At 35.6% G+C, this 24,452-nt stretch overlaps 1 protein-coding gene and 2 long non-coding RNA genes across 12 annotated transcripts; 1 reads left to right on the forward strand and 2 right to left on the reverse strand.

Annotated features, from left to right (window-relative positions):
* Window positions 1–833: 833 nt before the first annotated feature.
* Window positions 834–23,936, reverse strand: LOC135166883 (DNA polymerase alpha subunit B). Of its 9 annotated transcripts, XM_064129580.1 has the most exons (12): window positions 23,614–23,936; window positions 23,265–23,525; window positions 22,486–23,174; window positions 22,118–22,395; window positions 20,621–21,897; window positions 20,419–20,453; window positions 20,103–20,334; window positions 17,870–17,921; window positions 8,744–8,847; window positions 5,198–6,019; window positions 1,781–1,990; window positions 834–1,269 (listed from the first exon to the last, which is right to left on the reverse strand). In XM_064129580.1, exons 5-12 carry the CDS (start codon window positions 20,638–20,640, stop codon window positions 951–953), a joined length of 1,794 nt encoding a protein of 597 aa, XP_063985650.1. In that variant the 5' UTR covers window positions 20,641–21,897; window positions 22,118–22,395; window positions 22,486–23,174; window positions 23,265–23,525; window positions 23,614–23,936; the 3' UTR covers window positions 834–950. The 9 variants fall into 9 exon arrangements, with proteins under 9 accessions (XP_063985650.1, XP_063985649.1, XP_063985648.1 ...); XM_064129579.1 differs by having other exon boundaries at window positions 20,621–22,395; window positions 22,772–23,174; XM_064129578.1 differs by having other exon boundaries at window positions 20,621–22,395.
* On the forward strand, window positions 10,210–11,836 carry LOC135166887 (uncharacterized). The gene is made up of 3 exons (XR_010299766.1): window positions 10,210–10,324; window positions 11,117–11,363; window positions 11,495–11,836. It is a non-coding gene; the product is annotated as an uncharacterized LOC135166887 (long non-coding RNA).
* Window positions 11,222–12,733, reverse strand: LOC135166885 (uncharacterized). 2 transcript variants are annotated; one of them, XR_010299763.1, is made up of 3 exons: window positions 12,263–12,731; window positions 11,902–12,176; window positions 11,222–11,353 (listed from the first exon to the last, which is right to left on the reverse strand). It is a non-coding gene; the product is annotated as an uncharacterized LOC135166885 (long non-coding RNA). The 2 variants fall into 2 exon arrangements; XR_010299764.1 differs by having other exon boundaries at window positions 11,228–11,345; window positions 12,263–12,733.
* Window positions 23,937–24,452: the final 516 nt, after the last annotated feature.

Below are 24,452 nucleotides of genomic sequence, written 5' to 3' on the forward strand. Positions count from 1 at the left end.
TAGAACACCCTGGACCTGATGTCTCTCATCAACAATGGTCCCACTCATGCACTGCACCTCTGTATACATTCAGGAAAATGGAGCATACACATCACCCCCAAACTTCCTAGTTTTCTCTCATAAAAATGTTTTACAATCTCAAGTGGAAACACCAGAATAAAAGAAATACTAATCGTACAAACCCATTCAATCCATCTGTAAATTAATTTTTGATAAACATTCGCCTTAACTATGAAATATTTTTCAACTATCGATTCAAAACACAGGGGATGCTCACTGGAATTCAAATTGAAAACGAGCAGGCAACCGATGCTATTCGACAAGAGTAACGTGACTAATACTTTACAGGTTGTTGTTTTGTTCCTTCATTTATACCGATTCGATTAGTAGAATGCTTCCCAATAGATCTGCACCAATTAGAGTTAAAAAATTAAAAGGTAGATATTTGCGATGTGAGTTAGTACTGAGTGGTACTGACATTCGTCACGGAGTTTAGAAAGATATATTTAACCAATTAGTAACATGATCTCCAACAAACCAGTAAATTTTGTAACCACCACCCGATGGATTACGCCCATCTGTGTGATTATATCCGTGTGATTCATGTGATTTCAAATTTTAATTTTCTATCTCAATTTTTATCAAATTATTCAGTAAAATACTGAAAACATTAAAAAACTGATAAAATGGCAATATCTCGCCATATTTGCACCAACGGGTATACATATATTCATAGCTTTATATGGTGCCCGGTTGATAACATTCTACATAATTTGCAATTGAAATAAGAGGATCGAAAAATTGCTCAAGCACAAGATTTCCACTCGGTAGCAATTAAATAAAAAATATCGTTGGCAGTAGAGATTTTTTTTTTATTAAAAAACAATGCTTATGATATAAAAATTATTATTTATACTTCACTTCAAAACTAAAAACGTATCATTTTTTATTTAAACTTTCAATATCTCACAATCAACGGAATTTGATCCCCATAACTTGCCATCAGTGGGATGAATCTTGAGTCTGGTGTACAAATTCTTGGACATATCCCCTGGATTTATGATAAATGTGTCATCGCTCCATTTGCAGAAGGGTTTCAAGGATGAAGGTAGTAAGAGAATGTGTGGTCTGCATTTCATATGTGCGTACTTCTCCCACAGCTCAATATCCATGTTTATTTCTTTGGAGGGTGGATACAGGGGGTAGAAGCAGGCCTGATGCAACACGTGTTCGGCTAGACGGACGACTCGGTCTGTACCAGTCATATTACTGAAAAATAAAGGATATTCAATTTTCAAAAATTTCTATTCCATTTTAGTTTAGTGAGGAGTATTGATAGAAGGCTTAGAAAATGAATTTTCACCAAACGATACAAAATTTGCGGGGGATGATGATGATAGCTCCGTGAGGATAAAAATTTTTAATATGTTCATTGGTATTTTACTTCATTCGAATTATAGAAATAATATTCTAAAAAAGAGGGAAACTGACGGCAGCCGATGTAAAACAAAGATAGACATTTGTAACATCAAGAAAATAAACTGAATTGAATTGAATTGAAATATTGCAAAAACGAGGAAAATTTATGATGTCGAATAGTTTGTTGCAAAAGCTCTTCGCTAAATATCTTTTAATCTTTCAAATTCTCAAAGTTGAAAGACCTCTGGGATTTTGATATCATCCTCCAATTTGCCTAAGGGTGGAGTTGTTGTATTTGACCTAATTTTAATAAACTAGTTGATTTGAATTAACTTAATAGCATGAGTTGTTCTCTACTCACTGGCTGATTTCCTTGCCTGCCAGGTGCTTGAGAATATCGACAGACGTAGCAGCCAGGGCAAGCCCATTAACATTGATCATTCCTGGATCTGAGATAGTGTGAATATTAGAAGACTTCAGTGTTTGAGGAATAAAATACTCTGGAGTTGGATAGACATTATCATGATGAGCATCTTTGCTGGAGGACATCAGAAGAACTTGCGTGCAGGAACTAAAAAATATAAATATATTGTAAAACCTATGATCATTTCACTATACTATTCAAGTAGTTCTACTCTTCTGATAAATTAAAGATTGTTTTCAACTACTAGAGGAATTCAGAAATATTGATTGTATTCAAAATCCCTATTTTTCAAATTTAATCTTCTTCGATTTTTCAAGAAAAAATCTTGAAAAATCAAGTTTCATCGCACCGTTTCAGGATTACAAAACAATTAGAACCTGAGATTTTAATGATTAAATGTTTAATTTATCATTTTGCCAATGACTTCTATTAGTCAGTCATAAGAAATATATGTTTAAGTGAATATCAATATTGGGGATGATTTAATTAACATAATTCTGAGTGGGCAGATTATTCGTAGTGCAAATACGATCCATAATATTTTAACAATTTAATCGTTTTATTCTGTTCCATCTAGAATATTTTAATCTAGATATACATATGCCATGCTTGGCCCTTACGAATATTGTGGATTATTTTTCCCACCCAAATTTCAGCCAATAGAATTGCACCATTTGTTGATATTTTGTATAGCCTACCTCGAATATCAGCGATTATTTTTCCCATCCAAATCTTGGCCAATAGGATTGCACCATTCGACGTTATTTTGTATAGTCAACACGGTATTTCAGCGGATATTCTTGGAAATTTCACTGGAAATTTTGCATGTTGATATATATAAAAAAAAACAAATGTTGAAGTAACCCTCAATTGTATCTGACAGATTAAATGGCAATTCGTTGAAAATTATGTCTCATGGTGCAATTCTATCGGCCAAGATTTGGATGCAAAAAATAATCCCCCGAATACCACTCGAACTTCGAAATTATCTGATATTTCCCTCAAGGTTTCCTGCAAACAAATAAGCTCGTCAAGTTTTCCAGAAAAATCACTCGCGCTTCGCGCTCGTGATTTTTAAACTGGAAAACTTGACACGTTCATTTGTTTGCAACGAACCTATCGGGAAATATCCGATAATTTCGAAGCTCTTGTGGTATTACATGCGATAATTTTTTGAATATTTTGGTAAACAAACGACACTTAACCAAATAAACCTCTTTTCATGTCGTGGCACAATTCTCTTGGCCGAAATTTGGATAGGAAAAATAATCCCCTGAATACCACTCGAGCTTCAAAATTATAGAATATTTCCCTCTAGGTTCCCTGCATACAAATGAAGTCGTCAAGTTTTTCAGGAAAAATCACTCGTGCTTCGCACTCGTGATTTTTTAGCCTGAAAAACTTGACTCCTTCATTTGTTTGCAACGAATCTATCGGGAAATATTCGATAATTTTGAACCACTTGTGGTATTATATGTGATTATTTTTCCCACCCAAATTTCAGCCAATAGAATTGCACCATTTGTTGATATTTTGTATAGCCTACCTCGAATATCAGCGATAATTTTTTGAATATTTTGATAAACAAACGACACCTAACCAAATAAACCTCTTTTCATGTCATGGCACAATTCTCTTGGCCGAAATTTGGATAGGAAAAATAATCCCCTGAATACCACTCGAGCTTCAAAATTATAGAATATTTCCCTCTAGGTTCCCTGCATACAAATGAAGTCGTCAAGTTTTTCAGGAAAAATCACTCGTGCTTCGCACTCGTGATTTTTTAGCCTGAAAAACTTGACTCCTTCATTTGTTTGCAACGAATCTATCGGGAAATATTCGATAATTTTGAACCACTTGTGGTATTATATGTGAAAAACTTGACGACTTCATTTGTTTGCAACGAATCTATCGGGAAATATTCGATAATTTTGAAGTACTTGTGGTATTATATGTGAGAGTTCTCGAACATTCCAAAACTAAAAGTATTTTAATTCGCATGCTCCACCGAGAAAAAGTCGGTTGTAAGTCATTTTTAGAGCCGGTCAGACGTAACTATCTCCATCTACTTTTCGGATCTGATACGAAGACATCGTTTTAAATACACTCTTTATATTGTACTACCGCGAGGATTTATCGTCTTTCCATACACGACACGGCATTTTTTTAAATTCTATGTGCAATTTAATTAAAAAGTGAACCCTTCATAATAAAATCTTAACAATGTTCCACCGATGACGGAATGTAGGAGGCGAAGAGGACGGAAATCTATGATATTTTTGCAGAAAACCAATGCGTGAACGATCAAAGTTGGTGTCTTTTAAATGAAAGTTTGAAGCATATTTGACACTTTCTATTGTCAAATCATTTTTTCATCGGTATTGAATTTTCAAACACATGAGTCGTGCATTAAGACATTTTTCATTGGACTGTTAATAATAAAAGGATAATAATAATAATAATAGGATAAAGGGCAATAATTCATTTGCAAAAAAAAGTAGCGACGTTAGTCCGATAACAGATTTTTTGTTTGCAAAGTTAGCCAGTTTGCCATATTTTACTCAATGTCCTCGGTGTATGTCTCACATTCCTATAAACAGCTAAATTATCTTGATCTTGACGCATTTTTCTTGAAATTGCTGGTGATTATTCGAAAGTAGTAAATGATACATATGAGTGAATGAATATTGAACTCAGTACGGGCAAAGTATGAGATAATATCAAATGTAGTCTCTATGTTCGAGTATGAAACTCCTTTGATACATTACAAAAATGTTTTGCAGACAAGTACATATAGATGAATTGAGAAATACTGTTTGATTAATTGAAACCATATTATTAACCATTTAATGCGTCGTTCAGCGTCGATTATGAATAGTTTCATTAATCGTTATTTGCCAACATATTTTGTTTCTAAATATTAAAATCCACGATATCGTTTAGAAAATTGTTGAATATACCGCGGTTTGCAATGTTGTCGCGACGTTGCGCTGCGCGTAAATTAGGACATTACATTGTTTGTGGTTTTTTTAAACGACGACTGAAAAGCGTTCTGAATGAATGTTATTACTTTTGCAGACGGCGTCTTTATCAATTTCCCATAAATGAATGAAATTTCATGATATTGACTGCATGTTCACCATCAGCCTGCGGATTTTTTCACTTTTACCGTAAAACCGCGAGCTAAACCGACTGTTTTAAATAATTTATTGTATTCGAACGACGTTTTTCAGGAATGTGAAACTCTGTACAAGGCTTCACGATATGTCTACGAATGTTGAAAAAAAAAATTCAACATTTAGCTGCATTTTTCTGTCTCGCCTGAACATCATTAATAATAACAACTATCCATACCCCTTCACAAAATTCATGATTTTCTCCACCAATTCTTCGAAAACCTCCTGAAGTGTGTCGACGACGACGGCTTGTTTAATATCCTCATTATCTTGAGGTATAAAAGGTCCCACCAGGACAAGTAAATTGGGTTCAGTTTCCGCGACATTCTGCATGAGATTCATCAGCGGCTGAAAGTCGAGTCGATCCCCTTGAGTGAAAGGTCCACAAGCCACGACAATCTGCATCGTCTGTCTAATACTCGGTGGAGGGGTTGGTTGCACCCCAACTCTTGCCCTCATTTCCCTGACAATAAATGTTTCAGTTCCTGGATTTACACCTTCCACGACGACTATTTCGCCAGGAAATATGGAAAATTGTTTCAATTTGCTCATATTCAAGGATGTCGACACACTACCACCACCCTTCCTTCTTCGCGAGGGATCATCATCCACTTTCTCGTCATCGTCCGGGATAAACCAATTTTGCAACATGAAGGACGCAGTTCCCTCCATCCTCTCGCACTTTATTCGACCAAATGTCCGAAACGGCTCTTGAATCATCTCCGTGACATTAGCAGTAACGACCATCTCTTTGTTGTCAATCGGCCAGTCGTCAGAAATCCGTTTCCCCATTTCGTGGCAATAGTTCTCCATAATTTCCAGTCTTCGAGAGAGAATGTCAAACATGTAGGGTTGGTCTGAGGATACGCAAGAGTTAATTGTTTTACAGAGTTTGACGATTTCCTTTGATTTTTCATTTTTCCAAGTCTCTACGTAATTCCCGAATTGCTGAATGACTTTCCCACTGATGTTGGCGGCCACATCTCGTTTCGGAAGTTCTCTGAGGATCAGATAACGGAGGATGATATGTTACTGCGAATATGTGAAAAAGAGGAGAAAATAAAGTAAAAAGTGAAAAAAAAATATTGTAGATTCAACGAACTATAGTATGTTGTTGAATGTATATTCATCCGGCATTGTCGCTTCTTATTACGGTACTGCAATATTACAGCACAATTCATTACATTTGTTTTATTACAGGGACAATTTATCATATTATGATTTATTATATCGATTTGTCAATTGTGAGATAACGACCAGTCGATATAATACAGCACCCAAAGGCAAAATATTTGAATTTTATCTATGTATATATATTTGATATGCAATAGCTTAGACATGCTATATGCTGGAAAAAGTTGAGAAAACCGTTACATGCTTTTTTTAAAAAAGGATTAGTATATCGACTTTAGCGGTCACTGTGCAAGGATAACACACAAAATTGTGAGGCATTCCTCATTTTTCACATGTAAAACGGAAGATTTATATATAATGTTCCACATATTATGATGCCAGAGAAAATTCTTGAATAAGATTTTGGATTAGATAGAAAAAAAGCGGAATTTTTCTCGATATAATTTAACAAGAAAATTTACTGATAAAATGGATAGTCTAGACCGGGGTTCGAACTCGGAATGTTCCTATTGTGCATCAAACCATCATTAATTGTACCTGTGGTGAAATGTGCCTGTAATAAAATTGTTCCTGTAATGAATAGGGTATGTAATACAATTGCTTGCTTTGTGATCAATTGTGTCATAATTAATAGAGGTACAATCTATTCTTTCGTATCAAAATTGAATTCGTATTCTTTCGTAGAAAATTGAAAAAAATAATCCTTGCATTTCGCTAGATTTTCCAGTAAATCCAGTAATTCTTGCACTGAAAGAAAAATGCACGGATTATTTTTTATTCAAACCTTCTGTGTTTTTCAATAGGACCAACGCAATAAGTTCTTGACTATTCGAAATATCATGATTAAACTGTATGCTTCAATCATTGATTCTGAGAGCTTCAAACAGAAACCTTCTGAGTCGATCACGAGGATCTGCGCTCTGTGGGGAGCCCACTGATAAATGAAGATTTCCAAAGTCGAAACAATGGAGCTTATTTTCATATGAAATAACATGCATCAGTATACGTATATGCACAATAGACATGTGTTCTTTACATGATACATTACCAGCCAACACTTTCTCTAAAGCAATTATTCGGCAATAATCGCATTATCAAATAAAGGTGTCTCTTTCACAGATCAAACTAGAAAAATCCTTTCATGAATTTTTCTAATTATTTATCCTTAAATTGTTATAATTAGTAACAATATTTCAAAGATATCCAACTACTTCGTAATTGTGTCATCGAACATCAGATATTCTATGAGATTTGATGAGATTCTGCCAACACTAAATTTGCAGAGTTGTGCGATAATTTTTATATGAAGTTGGGAAGTTTGAATCTTGATATCAAAATGCTAAAATACGTTTTTTCGTTTTCATAAAACATTTTACGTGACTCCGTACAGATCTCAGCGGCCTTTCACCAATACGTCCCAGTACTTCCGCGCTACCCCAGCCTAACTGCTAAACTAACAACTCCCTACTCGCATTCCCTTCTACCTAACTCATAATAAATTCCACAGGCCATAAGTTCGCTTTTTCCAGCACCAGGATTTGAATCCTTGGTTATGGACTGCGTTGTTCATGGGATCAATTTCATGTCTAAAAGGATACGAATTCCAGTTCAATCAAACATTTTCAGTCATGTATTTGCAGACAATAAATGTTTAAAAAATAATAACTACAAAATACTCATTGAAAACATAATGACATTAAAATAATGCGAAATATTCAGTCTTTTCTTTAAAATTCTTCATGCAATCTATTGAAAACGATAATCAAAAATGGTTGAATTTATATAGATTTTCATTTACAACTAGAAATTTATGGTTTGAAAATTAAAAAATGCATCATGCTTCACACTAAGAAAAACATATACCACCAAGGACTTATATTAAATTTATATTATATTTATCAATAAGATCAGATCTATTAGATCATTCCAAGAAAACGTATAATCATAACGCATAATTCATTTATTCAGGTAGTTTTTCTTGCAAAATTAGATCGAGCATAATAATTGTGGTTCCCTTCCTACCTCATTCAAAATCCTATTCAAGAATTTTCTAGGATATCACAAGATGTGAAAGGGTATATAAATTCTTCATCTTACATGTGAGAAAATCAAATCAATCGGTCAAATTAATTTGAGTCATTATTACATTAAAATATTATAAAATTGAGGTTTCAAGGAGAGTAAATGCGTCAAACTTTCGCGGAATAGATAAATTTGTCCTCGTTTTTAGAACGTGTTTTTCGATGATTTTTTTTCTTTTAGAATATAAAATATTATACTGTTAAAAATTTCCAACCCCGCAGAAGATTGTTAATATAAAGAAAGGCATATTTATAAAAAAAAAATCTGTCTTAATAACTGTAGTCTTTGACCTCTGCTAAACTATAAAAGATAAATATTTTTAATGACGGGCACCCAACGTAAAATCAATTATTTCATCTCGTCTTTATAAGGAGTTTCTCATACGTAAATTCCACAAACGACTTCCATTTTGAAATCCATTCAATTTTCATAATTGAGCAAATATAATTATTAAAGAGAAAGTGAAGATTCACAAAGGTGAGAAAGGAAAAAACTGTGATTCCCTTACGCTTTAACGGCATAACTGGCAGGCGAGTACGAGCTCTCCACAGCTCGTACTTTGTTCTCAGGATTGATGACTTCGGCATGTTCAGGACTCCTCAGTCGTTTAATCTGATAAAAAAAAGAATGAACTAACATGAGTGATTGATGAGACTGAAAAATTTTTTCATTAAAAATGCTCACGACTTAAAACCTTTTGTTACCAAATAAATGAGAAACAGGACGCCGTAGACGAGTGTGTATCTAGTCACGGGTGTCATATCAACGTGCACCAAATTCATACTCGTCTATGGAATTAGAGTACCTGCAATGGGCTCCTAAAAAGGAAATAATCATTAGACAATTTATCAACCGGTTTATGTTTAATATCGAGAGCAACAATATCTTGAAAATTAAAAGATTATTTACACAGGTACCTGACAAAGGGGCCACTTGTTGTTAATCACCGAGCGTACTTAATGAGTGTGGATCTAGTCACAATTTCATTTTATCATATGTGCACTAGACCGTCACTCACTGAGTGCAGTCGGGATAATTTTTTCACATTGAATTTTCACTCCTTTGATTATTATATTTCCTAAAACAATTGAGGTGAGTAAATTCCAGGCATTCATGAAAATACAACAGCTTATGGAATTTAACATGCAATTAATGCCCTTGAGGATGTATGCATGTAACTCTTTTTTGTTAGGAGTTACTTAGTCAATATTTGTCGTCTTTCATTTATAATTTTGTTGACCAATAAATAATCTCCTTAATAGTGACTAATTTCAGTATAAATTCTCGCAGTCGCCGGACATTTTTCTCTCGATCAGTCCATTCCTCAACGAAAACCAAACTTCTGAAAAATAATGAAAATTACCAATTACGAAGTTTTTCATTGAAGATTGTCAACTGCCATTAACCTGTCTCCTTCGCGCACGCGGTTCATTGATGACTACTCCCCCATCATTTGAAAAACGCCAGTAAATTCCTCTCCCTCACCTTGACCTTAGAAATTCTCAGGTAAATTTCTAAAAATCACCTGGTGCTCTCTAAAAGCCACAGTAATCTTGGGAGGCAACGGATTTAAACGTAAACGCTCGAAAAACAGAGATAATACTCATTGGAACATTCAACCAAGAGAGAGAAAGAGCGGCCCTGGACTGACCGCAGAACGAAACATCATGATGATCATGATCTATGGGTGCGGGTGGGGGGAAATAAGAGTTAAGGGGAAGGGGGGAGGGGGCTCCTCCACCCCCTCCCCCCTCCAGGTCGTGGAGGTTTTTGGATTGATCTCAGGCATGTGGCGTCGGACATGGACTCCCTTCACATCAACCATATCTCCTTGTTCCCCCTGTTCCCCTTTGGCTACTTGAAAATCTCGTTATCCTTTTCTCTCTCTCTCCCCCCTTTTTTCGGTTATTCCGCCTCCCCTCCCCTCGGTATGTGTAGTATGTACGCTCACTGGCACCGTGGGAAATGACGTTGGACTTTTACCAGTTACACGCGTTTCACAAAGCTAGAACGAACGTTAAAATTCAGCATGAGATGAATTTACAAGATTTTAGGGTGAGTTCTACACGGAATAGTGGAGGGAGAAATTGTGAGTTTTGAATGAAGCTATTGGTATTTTCAAGAGTAAAATAAATTGAAAAATCCGATTTTTAACTAGAGATTTTACCAGATTTTTTCACATGAAAAAAAAACAATCAATTGGTATTTTCACGAGTAAAATAAGTTAAAAATTAAGATTTTTAACTTCAAATTTCACTGGATTTTTTTTACACTTTCCTGAAAATTAATTTTCAAAATTGCAAATTTTTCAGTACGTACATACAGATATGATATAGAAAACATTATTTTCGAAGGATTGGTCAAATACCAGGCTTCCATTTGGAAGCAAAAAATATTCAATTTTTTACCGGGGATTTATATTCTACAGACGCTAAAAATATTTATAATTGAAAATGTGAAATTAATTTGAGTTCAATAATTCGATTTATGGAGTAACAGGATCATTGTGAAATGACGCTAAAATAATTTAATGAATGAAAATTAATAATCGTAAGACAAACGACAGGTTTGTTTAACATTCGTATAAATATTGAACTCCAGGGAAAATGGAATGCCTGTTAATAGAGACTTTTATCATTACGATCTTTCCCATAATTGATTTATTTTTCCTGGATAGAAAATGTTGTAAAAAATGCTAAATGTTCCCCCCTTAATATCCGAAATATTTGCGGTAGTTTGTCAATTGATCCTCAGCAACGCGGGGTAAAGCGAATGATCAAGAGGAATTCAATTTAATTTTTTTAGTTGTAAAATAATTTAGAAATTCAAAATGTATATTGATTTACATAATATACAAATTAATTTTCACTTTTATCTGTAGATATCTCCCCTAAAACCCCCTATACCCGTATACACCAAACTGTTGCAGTCATGCGGGGTCGCGTGCGTAAAATCGTTATATTCCCACCACATCAGTGAAAATATACGAGAGTGAAGATCACAACGAGAATTATTCAGGCGGGAACAAGAGAGATTAGGCGGCAATTCATCAATTGCAGTTAATTGATCGAAAGAAGCCTCAACAGATGATGAGCTCTCTTTGTCTCTCACTGAAACACTAAGAGAACGTAAATAAAATATTTATGACGATTTATACGTAATTCTGTGCATGTGTTCATTATAATTCAATTAAATTACGCCCTCGCCCCCTCCCCTCTATTCTCCGAGGATTACAATTTTGAATGAGAATAATTTTCAGGGGCGTGAGTGAAGAATCGTGAGAAATTAATGACTCTGGACTTGAAAGAGAACTTGACAACGGAACAGAACAAAGAGCTTCAGCGTTCCTTGTTTTATCGCAAGACGCAATCGATTCGGGGAAGCAGAACGCCAGGGAACAAAACATTTTATTTTATTCCCACTCTATCCTATGATTAACCATAATTATTCTCATTTACATAATTCACCCCTGAAGTGTTGTATTTTAAAATGAACGTAACAATCGATAAATTTGAATGAATATGTTTTCTAACTGAAGTACGAACTTTCTGGAAACATTCAAGAATTTTCGCTTTTAGCGACTCCTTTTAGTGATATGCTCCACATAAACAAACAATGACCGATATCGATATTTTAAGGAACAGATTTTTATCGACAAACTATTACCGTTGTAGAGCAGAATGAAGTATTTTCTACTGCAGAGGATGAGTACGTTGGAGGATATATTTTTTTTCACGCAGGACCAGTTGAAGACGCTCCGAATGGCTTGAGACGCTCTCCGAAGGGGAAGCAACAGGTTGCGGTGGCGTCCATTGCGTCACCGAAAATTTCTCACTGCCAATACCTCAAATCTCCAATATTTCGTTCAGCTAATGATGCCAATGACGAAACTATTCCCGGGAATAATTTCTTCTGATACTCTTTCTATCGAGAATAAATGTCTGATGGCCAGAAATAACAGATTTATCATGAAAAATCACAATCACTGGTTCACACTAATCAAAGAAAATCACTAATCAAAACTCACCGATAGTAAACAAATGCAATCATTCACATTATGGAATGTTAATTAGGAGAATATGAAGAATATCAGTCGTATTAACCACAAAGCCCAAGCCACGCCACTGTTCTGTGTACTGGCGTTCTCCTCGAATCACGTTAAATCGTTTCACAGGCCGAATGCCCACGAGCCCCTCGAGTAAAAACCAATGTTATAACGAGGGAATATAAAACCCAACGAAGACGACCGAACTCTCGCGAAGTATCATTTTCCCAACCGATGGAGCCGGCTTGTCGACATCTCAAAGCGCCTTGCTGTTGCTTGCCAACGAATCCCTCATCATCATTACTCCTGATCACTAATCGTGACAAGTTCGATGTAACAAACCATCATAACCACAAAATTTAGAGAAATGGCAAAATCAGTGAATGAGTAATGAACAAAATTATCAATTCAGAAATACGAATTATGAGTTTTATTCACGACGCGTTGAGCAATGCGAATAGTCAGCTCGAGCCGGCCTTGAAAACTGAAATTATGCCCTTTGAAAGAAATCTGGTTGGCGGCTACAGGGGAAAGGAGGAGGGGAGGGGAGAAGAGTCTCACCCCCCTCCCCCTCTTCACCTCGACAAACGGTTTCTTTATTCAAGGGAATAGGTACCCCTGGAGAAGGTATCGTGCATTCATGTCTCTGGGTTGTTCTTTGTGGAGGGAATGCCTGGGAGAGAAAATGCCAAGTGGGGATAATGGTGGCAATTCTACCTGGATTTTTGTGGGGGAAGAGTGCTGGACCGAGGGGTGGGGAGAACCACCTGTCGGAAAGACGTTAGAAATTTTACCTCAACATGGAGTATGGCGCCCTTCCAGTTGTATTTTTCCTTCTTTTTCGGTTAGCTGAATTTATTGGATTTTACACTGCACTTGATGTACTGAGAGGTTTTCGGGAGGGAAAGGAAAGGGTGGGTTTAGGATTTTAGAGATTGATACGTGGCACTGGAATTGAGGATATGGGAGGTTGGGTGTACGCACACACTGAACGACCGTCGGGGCAGGACTAGCCATGTTTCGTGCAACTGGTGGCAGAGCAGGGCCGTAGAATGTTGGGGCGTTCGGTGAAGGGAGATGATTTTTTTCGGTGAAATCTGCGGGAGATGAGATGACTGTGGGATGGAGAGAGGAGCTAGAAGAAAACGTTCGTAGAAAATGTAGAATTTCAGAGTCTTTTTCGAAGATCGAAAAATTATGGGGAATGTCGGAATTGGCGATGTCTGGAGGAGTTGGAGGGACATATGGAATAAGTTGTCTTTACCAAGTATGAAAAATGGGGGTGACATTGTGACTAGAAAAGTGAGCCTTCTGGATTTTTGGGGTATACATGTAGAGTAAAAATGATTCATCTGATATATTCGGAGATATGCAGGAGGGTATCGACAAAGTAACAATTTCCAACGTCCTCTCACTTCTCATTACTCGCTCATCATTAATTTCCTATTTTCGAGGATGAAGGAGTTGAAGCATAAAAATCGTGTGAACAAAAATCTTCAGTAGATTCAGTGAGAAATCATTTGGGAGTTGAGTTGGTTGCGCCGCGACCTTTCTACAAGTACAAAAGAATAAAATTTCCATGATCAGTAATTATCCGAGACAAACTCCTTGTAATATAACGGGGAAAAAAATCTTGAAAGAATTGGAATGTATGGTAAAGAAAAAAAACCAAAGCAAATGAATAAAGATGAAATATGGAGGGCAACTGACATGAAATTCCGAGAAATGAAACTGCGGTGCTGAGACAAGGGTCGATACATCCTGAAGGGGCAACAGTTGGAGAATTGGGTCCACAGGTAGAACGTTGTTACGTCATTACTACAGCATAGGGAGACCAAAAAGAATGTCAGGACAGTGTTGCCAAAGCCTGCTCTGCGTAAATCATCAGCGGTGTTGCCCCGGTGGAGGGAACAATGAGGGGGAAAAAAAGATTGAGGCAGGCGATCGGTGAAAGATGACCGTGGAGAACGAGAAAGATGAGGTGGACACGGAGAATGAACCTCTTCTCGACAACTTCAGAGTCGCCATTTTGTGGGGGGAAAGTGATGGAGGGGCTTCTGTAACATGGCGATTGTTTGTAGGCTTCCCACTTTCCAAAATCCGCGAATACGGAATTTATAGAATCGATGCTCTATTTTTTTGCGAGCACCAGAGAAGGCTTCAAAATCTTTGGGGAAAATTGTTGCAATTTTACAAGGGAAATTCTACAACTCTTTCTGTAGATTCAGAGACATTTCTAAAAAAGGATCAATGCACTCAGATGAATTTCCTCTGGTTCGTAATTCACAGCGGATGACATTCTTTTTAGCTGTCACTTTTTCAAATTGTTCTTATAATTCATATTCATGAATTCATTTTTGATAATAAATTATGCGAAATCCTACGAGCGATTATTTTGCATATCGTTTATCTTGTAAATATTTTCGACACCAAATGGAGCAATCAATCCGTTGTAAACTTCTCAGGAAATGACGGAAAATACTGGGCTTCTTTATGATCTAAACCGCCCAACACGTGGACCAACCCCCTTAAACAAAAGGGCCTTGGTTTGTGGGGCAGACCTCTCACCCTGGACGAACCAAAGGGAAGGAACACACTCGAGCAAACAACATCGGATTATTAACCTTGCTAGAATTATATCGAGTCCTTATATTGACTAGAACATAAATGTTAAAAACTGAACAAAAATATAGATGCACAATCAAATAGGAGATAATTATTTATTATATTTATCACGGTCTGTCGATTATGTCTAATCCATGTTTATCACATTTTACTAAATTTTTATCAAAGTTTTCACTCAAATGAATTTTATAATCATTGTTCTTATTGTTATGGCGTTTTGATAAAATATTAATAGTAAACATTTTTTTATAGACACTCCATTTTCAACAACATCTCCTTTGAATTAAAAAAAAAATTCCTCTTGAAACTCGAGTAGAACAACACTTTAGCAAAATTTTCAAGTCACCGTTCATTGAAATCAGAAGGTTTTTTTATGAATTATTGTGGAATAACCCAGTGATAAAAATTAAAATTTGGTAGACGAGGTTCAACAGCTTCTACCTATCAGAAAAATTTTGAACATTTCAATCGATTTAGATAGACCTCACTGAGCCGAGTATTTTGAAAAAAAAACTGAAATCCTTGTAGTAATTTTTGCGATATTGAGGAAAAAGGAAGTTAATAAAAGTTGCTATATCTCATGCACGCATCAAAGTCAATGTTAATGCTAGCCACCACAAGTTGGAAAAGGGCTGATTAATTCCGCGGATTCAGTAACAAAAAATTAAAGGAGAACTTTGTCTTACACATCGATAAATTCACACATACACCCGGACAGGGTCTAAGCATTCCGTTTTCAGACTTTGTCCATCCTAAATAAGTCGACATTACACAACAAATCAAAAACTTAAATCTGAACAAGAACAATGTCTTCATTTCAAAGCAAAAATTAATTGTATCTTCCCTCGATTTCAAAATGTTTACATCCATAAACAAAAATCACATTCATGAGTTATGAGAATATTCAATTTTTTAAAATGATTTTATCTAATGAATTCGTCCGCAGATTATTCGTACTCATCCAATACTTCTAACGAATTCTACGGACTGTCCTGTACCATAACTTCTTTGAATTTATCAGTCTGATTACTTTCCAATTGACGATGACAACAAAATGAACTGATATAACGGACTGACAGAGTCAGTGGATCAATGGAGATGAGAACCGTCGCAGCCAATGAGGGACCGCGGGATTTTCTGTGGGTTCACGTGACAAGAGCCGCTGAGATTCTTTACGATCTAACAGCACCGTTGCCAAATTTCGATGTCAACTTTGGGGTTTCTTGTATTCCATCCAGATTGATTATTTTTTTATTGGATACATGAACGCGATGTACGAGAGATTTGCATAGATACTAATGGTAATATTATTGTGATTGGATGATTTATTTTTAAGTAGATTTTTATGTGATGTTTATGGAGTCAATGAATTTTAATTTGATTCTTGGCGAACATTTTGAATGTTTTGAGGATGAAAAATGTACGGGGGGGGGGGTATTTTGTGCGAGAAAAATTGCTCATAAATTAAATTAAGGTGTTCACAAAAATGTTGATATTATCTTTACGGATGTCCAAGGACTTTGAGGATTTTTTCTCTGAGTAAATATTTTTATACTTTTCTAGTTGAACATCAGACTATTCGTGTGGATTTCAGTCAACTCTGAATTTGACTGTTATTTTATCATTCGATCGTTGCAAGTTGAAATGGAAATCTCGATACGGAAAAAATGGAGTTTAGTTTCACAAGGTGTCGATGGAATTATTAACAAGAGGAAACTTTGTACTGAAGTTCAAGTTGACACGACAATTTTTCCAAACACTCACTTAATAGCAGATTTTTTTGAGAAAAAAACAAGCATTGAAATATCTCATGAACTAATGATTCAATTCAATTCTTCTTCAATACCCAACGTTTCATTATCAAGAAGGAATTGTATGACAGATTTGGAATTGATGAATGAATTTTTTCCAATATTATCATAGTAACAAACTTATTTTGGACCAAACAAAAAATTGGAATATCTCGAGAACTTAGTGCGATGGGGTATACACATATTTTCATTGAATGAACTAGATTATATCGAGACGGATATATTGACAGGTGGAAAATTGAAATAGATGCGATAGTTTTCGAGATATTTGCAAAAACTCGTTTAGAACGAAATGATAAGTGGTCAAAAACGAACAAATGGACCAATCAAACTGAATTTTGACACAGACTTAGTCCTTAGTAATTCCTGTGATTTGACGAAATTTGACCTTTCTCAGAATAACTTAAATCGTTTATTCTTTTAATTTTCTAAAAGAGTGGTGGACATCAAATTGACCATGTGGACATACACACATGGTCCTCAAATTTGATATTTTTACATTTCAGATCATCCTATATCAGTTATAAGCAAAATTAAAAAATCTAAAAATAGTACGATTAGATAGCTTCCATTCAAAATTAAAAAAATGGTAATTTCTACTAAATACGACTATTTTCTACAATTCATTGATGAATAACGAAATTATCCATCATAAAAATCTTTTATTGGAAATTGTACCTCATCTACTCATCTTCAGCATTTAGTCAGCAATCCATATCGTGCCGAAAGAAACAGTTTCTGAATATTTCAAGATTTTCAATAAATTAATTTTGAGCAAAAAGTAATCTAACCGATACTGAATGTTTTGATCGAAAATTGTTAAATGAATACTTAATTCTGGTGTGGTCAATACTAAATTATTAGTAGTAACCAAAAATTAATACAATCGAAATGATGCCAAAAATCTCATTTACAGCTATTTTTGGGTTACGACCTTTGAATTTACTGGAGCACATCATTTCAAAGAATATTTTTTTTACCTCTCAACTTTCTTTCGCATAGAGCTCATAAATTCGGCAAAGGCCATCAAAAAATTGAGCACATAACTACTGTATCTTCGCCGACACGAAGAAAAATTAATTTATTCATAATTTTATGCATGAAGTAGTACTCACTCCCACAATCAGATAATTGATCAATAAAATTTACTTACGGATGGTGTCGATGGCTTATACCCATACATCTCAAGGATTCCTTCGTCATCACTGGATTGTTAGATAATAAAAAACAATTGATGTAAGGATTTGATCGAACCTTTGTATGGAAGTTTATATCACTATGACGGAACAGGATTAAGCTGAGCTGAACACAAAAAAGGCTATGCAAACTCGGTTAAAATCTTCCCTCATTCAACTCTCTATAAAATCATGTTCATAGGCTTTCAATTTGATTATTCCATAGCGAAGTGATATAACGATTCAAGTGTATTTTCATTATTTGCGAGTTTTAATGGACGTCACTGAATCTAAAAGGGGCAGAAAGATTTTTACTAAATTTTTTTAAACAAAAATGTTAAAACCGTTTTAAATTGTTTCATATTGTGGGGTATATGAAAAATAAATAAATTTAGAAATTAGACAGTTCAGTGACTTCCTTACTTTAGAAGTTTGTTTTCGCTTTGATGGCAATTTGAATTTTTTTTCAGTTTAGTCAAATCAACGTACGGTGAATGGGAACCCCTCCCCTCTTGGTATGTTTGCACTTTTAGATTTGTGTTCTTCTCTATCATTTTTTATCTATGAAACATCGGTATCGACTCAATAATAATAATTTCAAACAAGAAAGAACAATTTGAAAAAATTCCACTTTTCCGAAATCAATTTTTAGAAAATTGAGCAATAAATTGTCCAAAAAAATCAAATATCCTTCTTAATTAGGACTAACTCTGTGCACAACAACAACTTGATTAGTCGAATAGTTTGCAAGAAAGACCAATTTGTTTTTCAATGATTTGTCGTGAATATCTCCAAAACTAATAAACCAATTTGTATTAGTTTTTTCTTTCAAAATATTACTTTTGATACCCTCTTTGTAGATCTATCAAAAGTTGGATACATGTCCTCACAAAGTTTCCAAGATATTTGCAATTTTGATTTTTTGAAAAAGTCGTTCCATTTCACGCAGTTGTAAAAATTGAGATGCCGATTTGAAATTGGGAGAAAACAGGCCATTTATCATCCCAACAGTTCGTATTGCAGATGGGCTTAATGGAACTAGTAGTCCTGGAGATATTGAAAAATTTTTGAAAAAGTGTTTTGAGAATATTTTGCAAAACTAAGGGACCGATTTAATTTATCTTCCAAAAGTTCGCCTTGATCCTCTTTATTTAGATCGATGAAAAGTTTTATACCTGTTCTCACAAAATTTCCGAGATATTTTCGGTTTTATGTCTTTTCGACAAAATCGTTGAACACTTTCTAATATTCGTTAAAGTTGAGATACGAAAGTGAAATATTGAGAGGACATGTTTCTTAGGAGAACAACAGTTTCTGCCTTAAATGTGCCCAATGGCACCAGTAGTTTCAGATATTCATTTAATTTTTCCTGAAAATAGATTATATGCAATGGCTTTAAAGTTACTCTATCATTTTTAGTCTTTTTCCTCTCCATGTTCTTTAAAGAGAATTTATCAAATTTCCTCTTTCGAATTTGCCAGAATTTTGTTCTTGTATAATAGTCATTCGTCAAACATTAAATTCAAATGTTCATGCGATAGTTAAACGCGACGAATTTTCTAGGCTGAGTAACAATAAAAAATGAGAATCTAACTCTTGACTTGGCTGAGGACTCTTTTTACGGGACGATAATTTTATCGCGTGACTCAACCAAAATAATAATTTTAGGTTCGATTTTGAATCAATTTTTCTACTTATCTGCCTCTTGTTCAATGTTTTGCATAAATCCATTCCATCAAAATATTACTTATCTCTTCTTAGAAACCCTCTAAAATATAGTTGCCTGTTCCAGAAATAAAGTGTGAGGTCATAGGAAGAGATAATTTAAGAAAAAAAAAAATTAAAAAATAGAATGGAAGTTTTTCATTCGAAACATAGGACAATATACTGCTTGAGTTTTTTAATCTCATTGCGAATATCTAATTTTTCATTTTTAAAACTGAATTAGTACGAATTCATTGCGCATACTACCAATGAAATTGGTAGAAATTAAGGAAAAAATGACTAATTACTCCTAAACTAACGACCAAATCACTTCTGTCGACTAGCGTCGGTCGCTGCTTGTTTTATTATTTTAGCCATTTTTTGCTCTAAGAGGATACTTTCTCATTTCTGCCCGTTTTTGGTCGTGTTAGCCACCCTCACCTACCCTTAAATAGCTCTATCATTTCGCCACAGAATCCACAGATCACTAAACTTCAAAAAGGATACGTGAATAGTTTTGAGGATGCAGATGCTGCTAAAATCCCCATTTCACTCTTGGGAGTCACACTCTCTGTTTTAATTGTTTGTCTCTTCTTCAAAACTGTATTTTCGAACTCTGTCAGCTTCTCCATCGAGGGATTGCTGTCCTCAGGTTCATAGTTTTTCGATGCTACGTATCCCACCCACTCTTCAACGAACGTCGCTTCGTCGCGGCCATACAGATCGCACAAATCCAGACCTGTAAAGACATTGTGATTTCAATAATGACCGTTGGAGTCAACCCTCAACTACAAGTGTCATATTTTAAGCAGAAAAGCAGTACCATCAATACATGTTGGATTCCTCTTTTGATTGACTCTTATTGAAAAGAGCAAAAACAATTCGATCTTATTACAAACTCGTATAAATTGAATTTATTATACTATGAAATCACTTTTCTTGGAGGAACGGTCTATGTGATGTTACGATAAAGACTCCAGATGAATGTTCACAAAATAATATAAGCAAACGACTAAGCCTCGTACCTTTGACATCTCTTCTTCATCTCGATGAGTTCTCTCGAAATGAGAATACATCCGAATAAAATATAATTCAACTTCTCTTATTTCATAGTGTCATTTATTTATTAACCTCGCTTCCAATAAAACTAACAAATATTGGTTGAAACACAATAAAATAATTGCACTTTTACGTTTTGACATCAGGTAATGACACTCGAATATTATTATCAGATCATTTAGTGTGTAGAAAGATATGATAAAGCAGAGAAAAATAAAATAGTGACGAGATTCCACAAACTGATCCACTTGTGGTACAGGCACCAAGAATCAAACTAGTGTGGGGCATTGAAAATTTGGAAGACGAAACCCTTCTGATTACCATCATTGACATATCATATGACTAATAATAGTACTATTTATTTTCCTGTACCAGTTATGCAAGAATGTAAAATATATCTTGCAGAATTGTAATTAGGATCGTTCTTATTATTATTATTATTATTATGAATCTCCTGGCGGTTTGGTCGATATTAATTTTGATTAATTTTATGAGAGACTGTTAAGAGATTGAAAAATAATCTTTTAAAGACAATACTCAATATTGTTTATCGAGAGTGATGTGTTTAGTCGGTATGATAGAATTGAATGACGGAGTGAATGGAACGTGAAGGTGACTGTTCTACGTTATGTCTTTTGTGACCGATCTACGCATCACTCATTTAGTTATTGAACTTTTAGTGAATTTCTCGAGTGCTCTCGAAGAGGAAAGACCTCAAATAGTTAAGTTGATTGCTCTGAAGCAGATTTGACTTGTTTCCCAATTCTGTATTCCACATTCCAACAGACGCCCCTTCATTTTCTTCAGTACCCTTTTCTCTTCTCTCTCTTTTAAAGAGTATATTGTAAGGAAACGAATATATGTCGTGTTTTTTATGAATTCGGCTTAGCTTCGGGTTTTCTATATGCACTGATCAAGTAAATTGAACGAATTTATTGCTGTGCTATGTTGTGTAACAATTATGATTTCAGTGAATTTCTCGTCAAGTATAGCAAGTTGTTTCATCTTCTCTGTTATGTGACACGTCAAAAAAGACGGTTTGTGCTATGTATGAGGGCTGTCAACTTGACTATTGAAGACGTATTACATGTCAATTTATAGATCTTATTGATTCCTTTAAATTGATATCTCATATTAGGCATTCCATCGGCTAGATCAGTATCTCGCAAAGTGTGTGCCGCGGAAAAATGTTAAGTGTGCCGCAAAAGATTTTCCAAGTTGCACTAGATATTCTGAGATTAATCTAAAAACCAATTTCTGATAACTATAAAAGTACCCAAAAAGTAGTCATTTAACTTTAACTAAATTAGCCAGAAGGCAGGTACTCGTATTTGCCCGCTCAAACTTTGTCGTAACAACAAGATGCACAAGCGAGGGGGTACGAATAATGCAAATTTGTTCCCAGAAACAAGCCCATCCATCACATTAAGCTTAAAATAATAATATGTTCCTTTCTATTGTACCTGTTGGATTTTTCATAAAATAAATAGAGAACAAAAGTCAATCTTATTCTCTTCTGAGTGTTGAAAGACATTTTTATGGGTTTGAATTCCGAGGAGTGTGAGGTATAGCATTTAGGCTTGTTTGTAGGTATGAAGACAGAGAGGGATGAATGGGACTCTTTGAGAACATGTGGCTGGAAGGTCCAGGGTATTGTTTCCCTTTGTAGACCTGGTCAGTTCGTCTATGAAATCGGTATAGAGTAGACGTGTCTTCCGAGCATAATTATTTGACTTGAAATCTTAAAGAATAAAACAGTTTAAATTACTTATTGAATTGTTCTTATTTCTTATAACCCATTTCCAATAGTACCAAATATTAATTAATGTACCTGTTTGTAAAACAAATTTTTAAAATTATTTTTAAATATACGTTTTCTTCCGAAAATTTATTTAGCTTAGTGTGCTGCGGAAAAAAAATTCCTCAGTTAGCGTGCCGCAGACTAAAAAAGTTTGCGAGACACTGGGCTAGATCAATAGCTATGAACCATGATGTAGCAATTTTAGCATGACACGTTTTGACAATGCTCATCTTTTTTCTCATTGTCGTGAGATTTGCTTGGTTTATGTCCAAATCAGTATAGTACTTTGGGCTAGAGTGAAATTACATTAAATGACCTTGAAATTAACAGCAATTCTGGCGAGGTTTCATCAATTTCTAGATACTTTAGCAGATAGTTTCATTTGCTGAATATTATCAGACACCCCTCTATTTTCTTCGTTCAAGTAATCCTCGTATATTGTAGAATTGATTAACAAAATACTAGTCAATATGAAGGCAAACAGGATTGTATTAATTTTAATAAATAATCGATGGAAGATGCTAGTAGTACTCTCGCTTGCGTTGCTAGGCGAACTGCCTCGATCTCCATTTCATCATGGAGATCGTCCAAGCTGTATTCCTCATGAAAAACGTCGCATTCGTCATTTGTTTAGATGAAAATGTGGCCCTGCGAATAGCTCTGGTGGTCCAGGTGCGCCGAGCTGTACTTTGGTCGCCACTAATTTCCCCCCACAATACCTTAAAAAAGTTCCCTTCTGTGAACTCTTCCTACATTTAAAAATATATTTTTTGTTTTTCATTACTCTATAAAATCCTGGAAATCCTTACTCGTACATCTGCGGATGGTGTTACCCGAGGTCACGAGATAATCAACCGAAGACTCGATAAAACGAACTTCATTTTCGTCCAGCGCGATGATGTGTTGAGGTTATGTTCAGAGCTTCGGTGTTTTAAAGTATTCAAAGGCGATTGAATGGAAAAAATTATGTACTAGGGAACCAGTGTGCCCCATGTAGACTTGACACAAGATATTTTCCTCTCAGGTTAGTCAATAAATAGATATTATCAATCGCAAAGGAACAGCATCAACTGCTTCGACAAATTTTCCAGTTTCAGAAACTCCAAATACTGGGGATAGGGAGATATAACGGTGAAAGAGACGTTTGTAGTTACTTACATTTAAGTAGGACCTCCTTATCCTCGATGGTATAGGATAATTTATCGAAATATTGCGCCAAAGTATCCTCCTTCACCATTGTAGTATTACTTCGACCGACTTCCCGCCAAAACTGCCCACAATGACAACGAACCTCAACGAACTCCGGTGATCAAGCGTTAGGTGGGTATCTTAATAGATCCTCTCTGCGCATCCGCTTGGCCAAAGAGGATAGACCAAAGTAGAGGCTCAGTTCTGGGGGTTTGACTGACGCCAGTTTCTCCACGTTACCGACACGATTTCACCCCCGAGGAGACGGGGCGCCACGAGTCCTACTGGGGTATCTGCATATCGGCCAAGCGGGGGGGCTCAGTTCGTACTTGTTCAACTATACAAATGATCAACTGTACACAAAATTTTCAGACGGTGAGAGCACCACTGTGAAGGGATTCAACTGTCGAGAAAAAAAGCTAGGCTGTACATGTGGACCCAGCGCCACATGTACAGCCTAGCTTTTTAGAATTTTAGAATTTTCAAACGGTGCTCTCACCGTTTGAAAATTCTGTGTACAGTTGATCATTTGTACAGTTGAACAAGTACGAACGGAGCCCCCCCGCTTGGCCGATATGCTGATACCACAGTAGGACTCGTGGCGCCCCGTCTCTTCGGGGGTGAAATCACGTCGGTAACGTGGAGAAACTGGCGTCACTCAAACCCCCAGAACTGAGCCTCTACTTTGGTCTATCCTCTTTGCGCTTGGCCAACAATAGTGCTGACCTCTTGATTCCCGCCGAAAGAAGTAATTATTTGAAATTCTTTATTGTAACTGGAGGCATTATAATTGTCTAAAATGAAGTTTT

The sequence above is a fragment of the Diachasmimorpha longicaudata genome, chromosome 10, assembly GCF_034640455.1.
Source record: "Diachasmimorpha longicaudata isolate KC_UGA_2023 chromosome 10, iyDiaLong2, whole genome shotgun sequence".
Classification (NCBI taxonomy): Eukaryota; Metazoa; Arthropoda; class Insecta; order Hymenoptera; family Braconidae; genus Diachasmimorpha; species Diachasmimorpha longicaudata.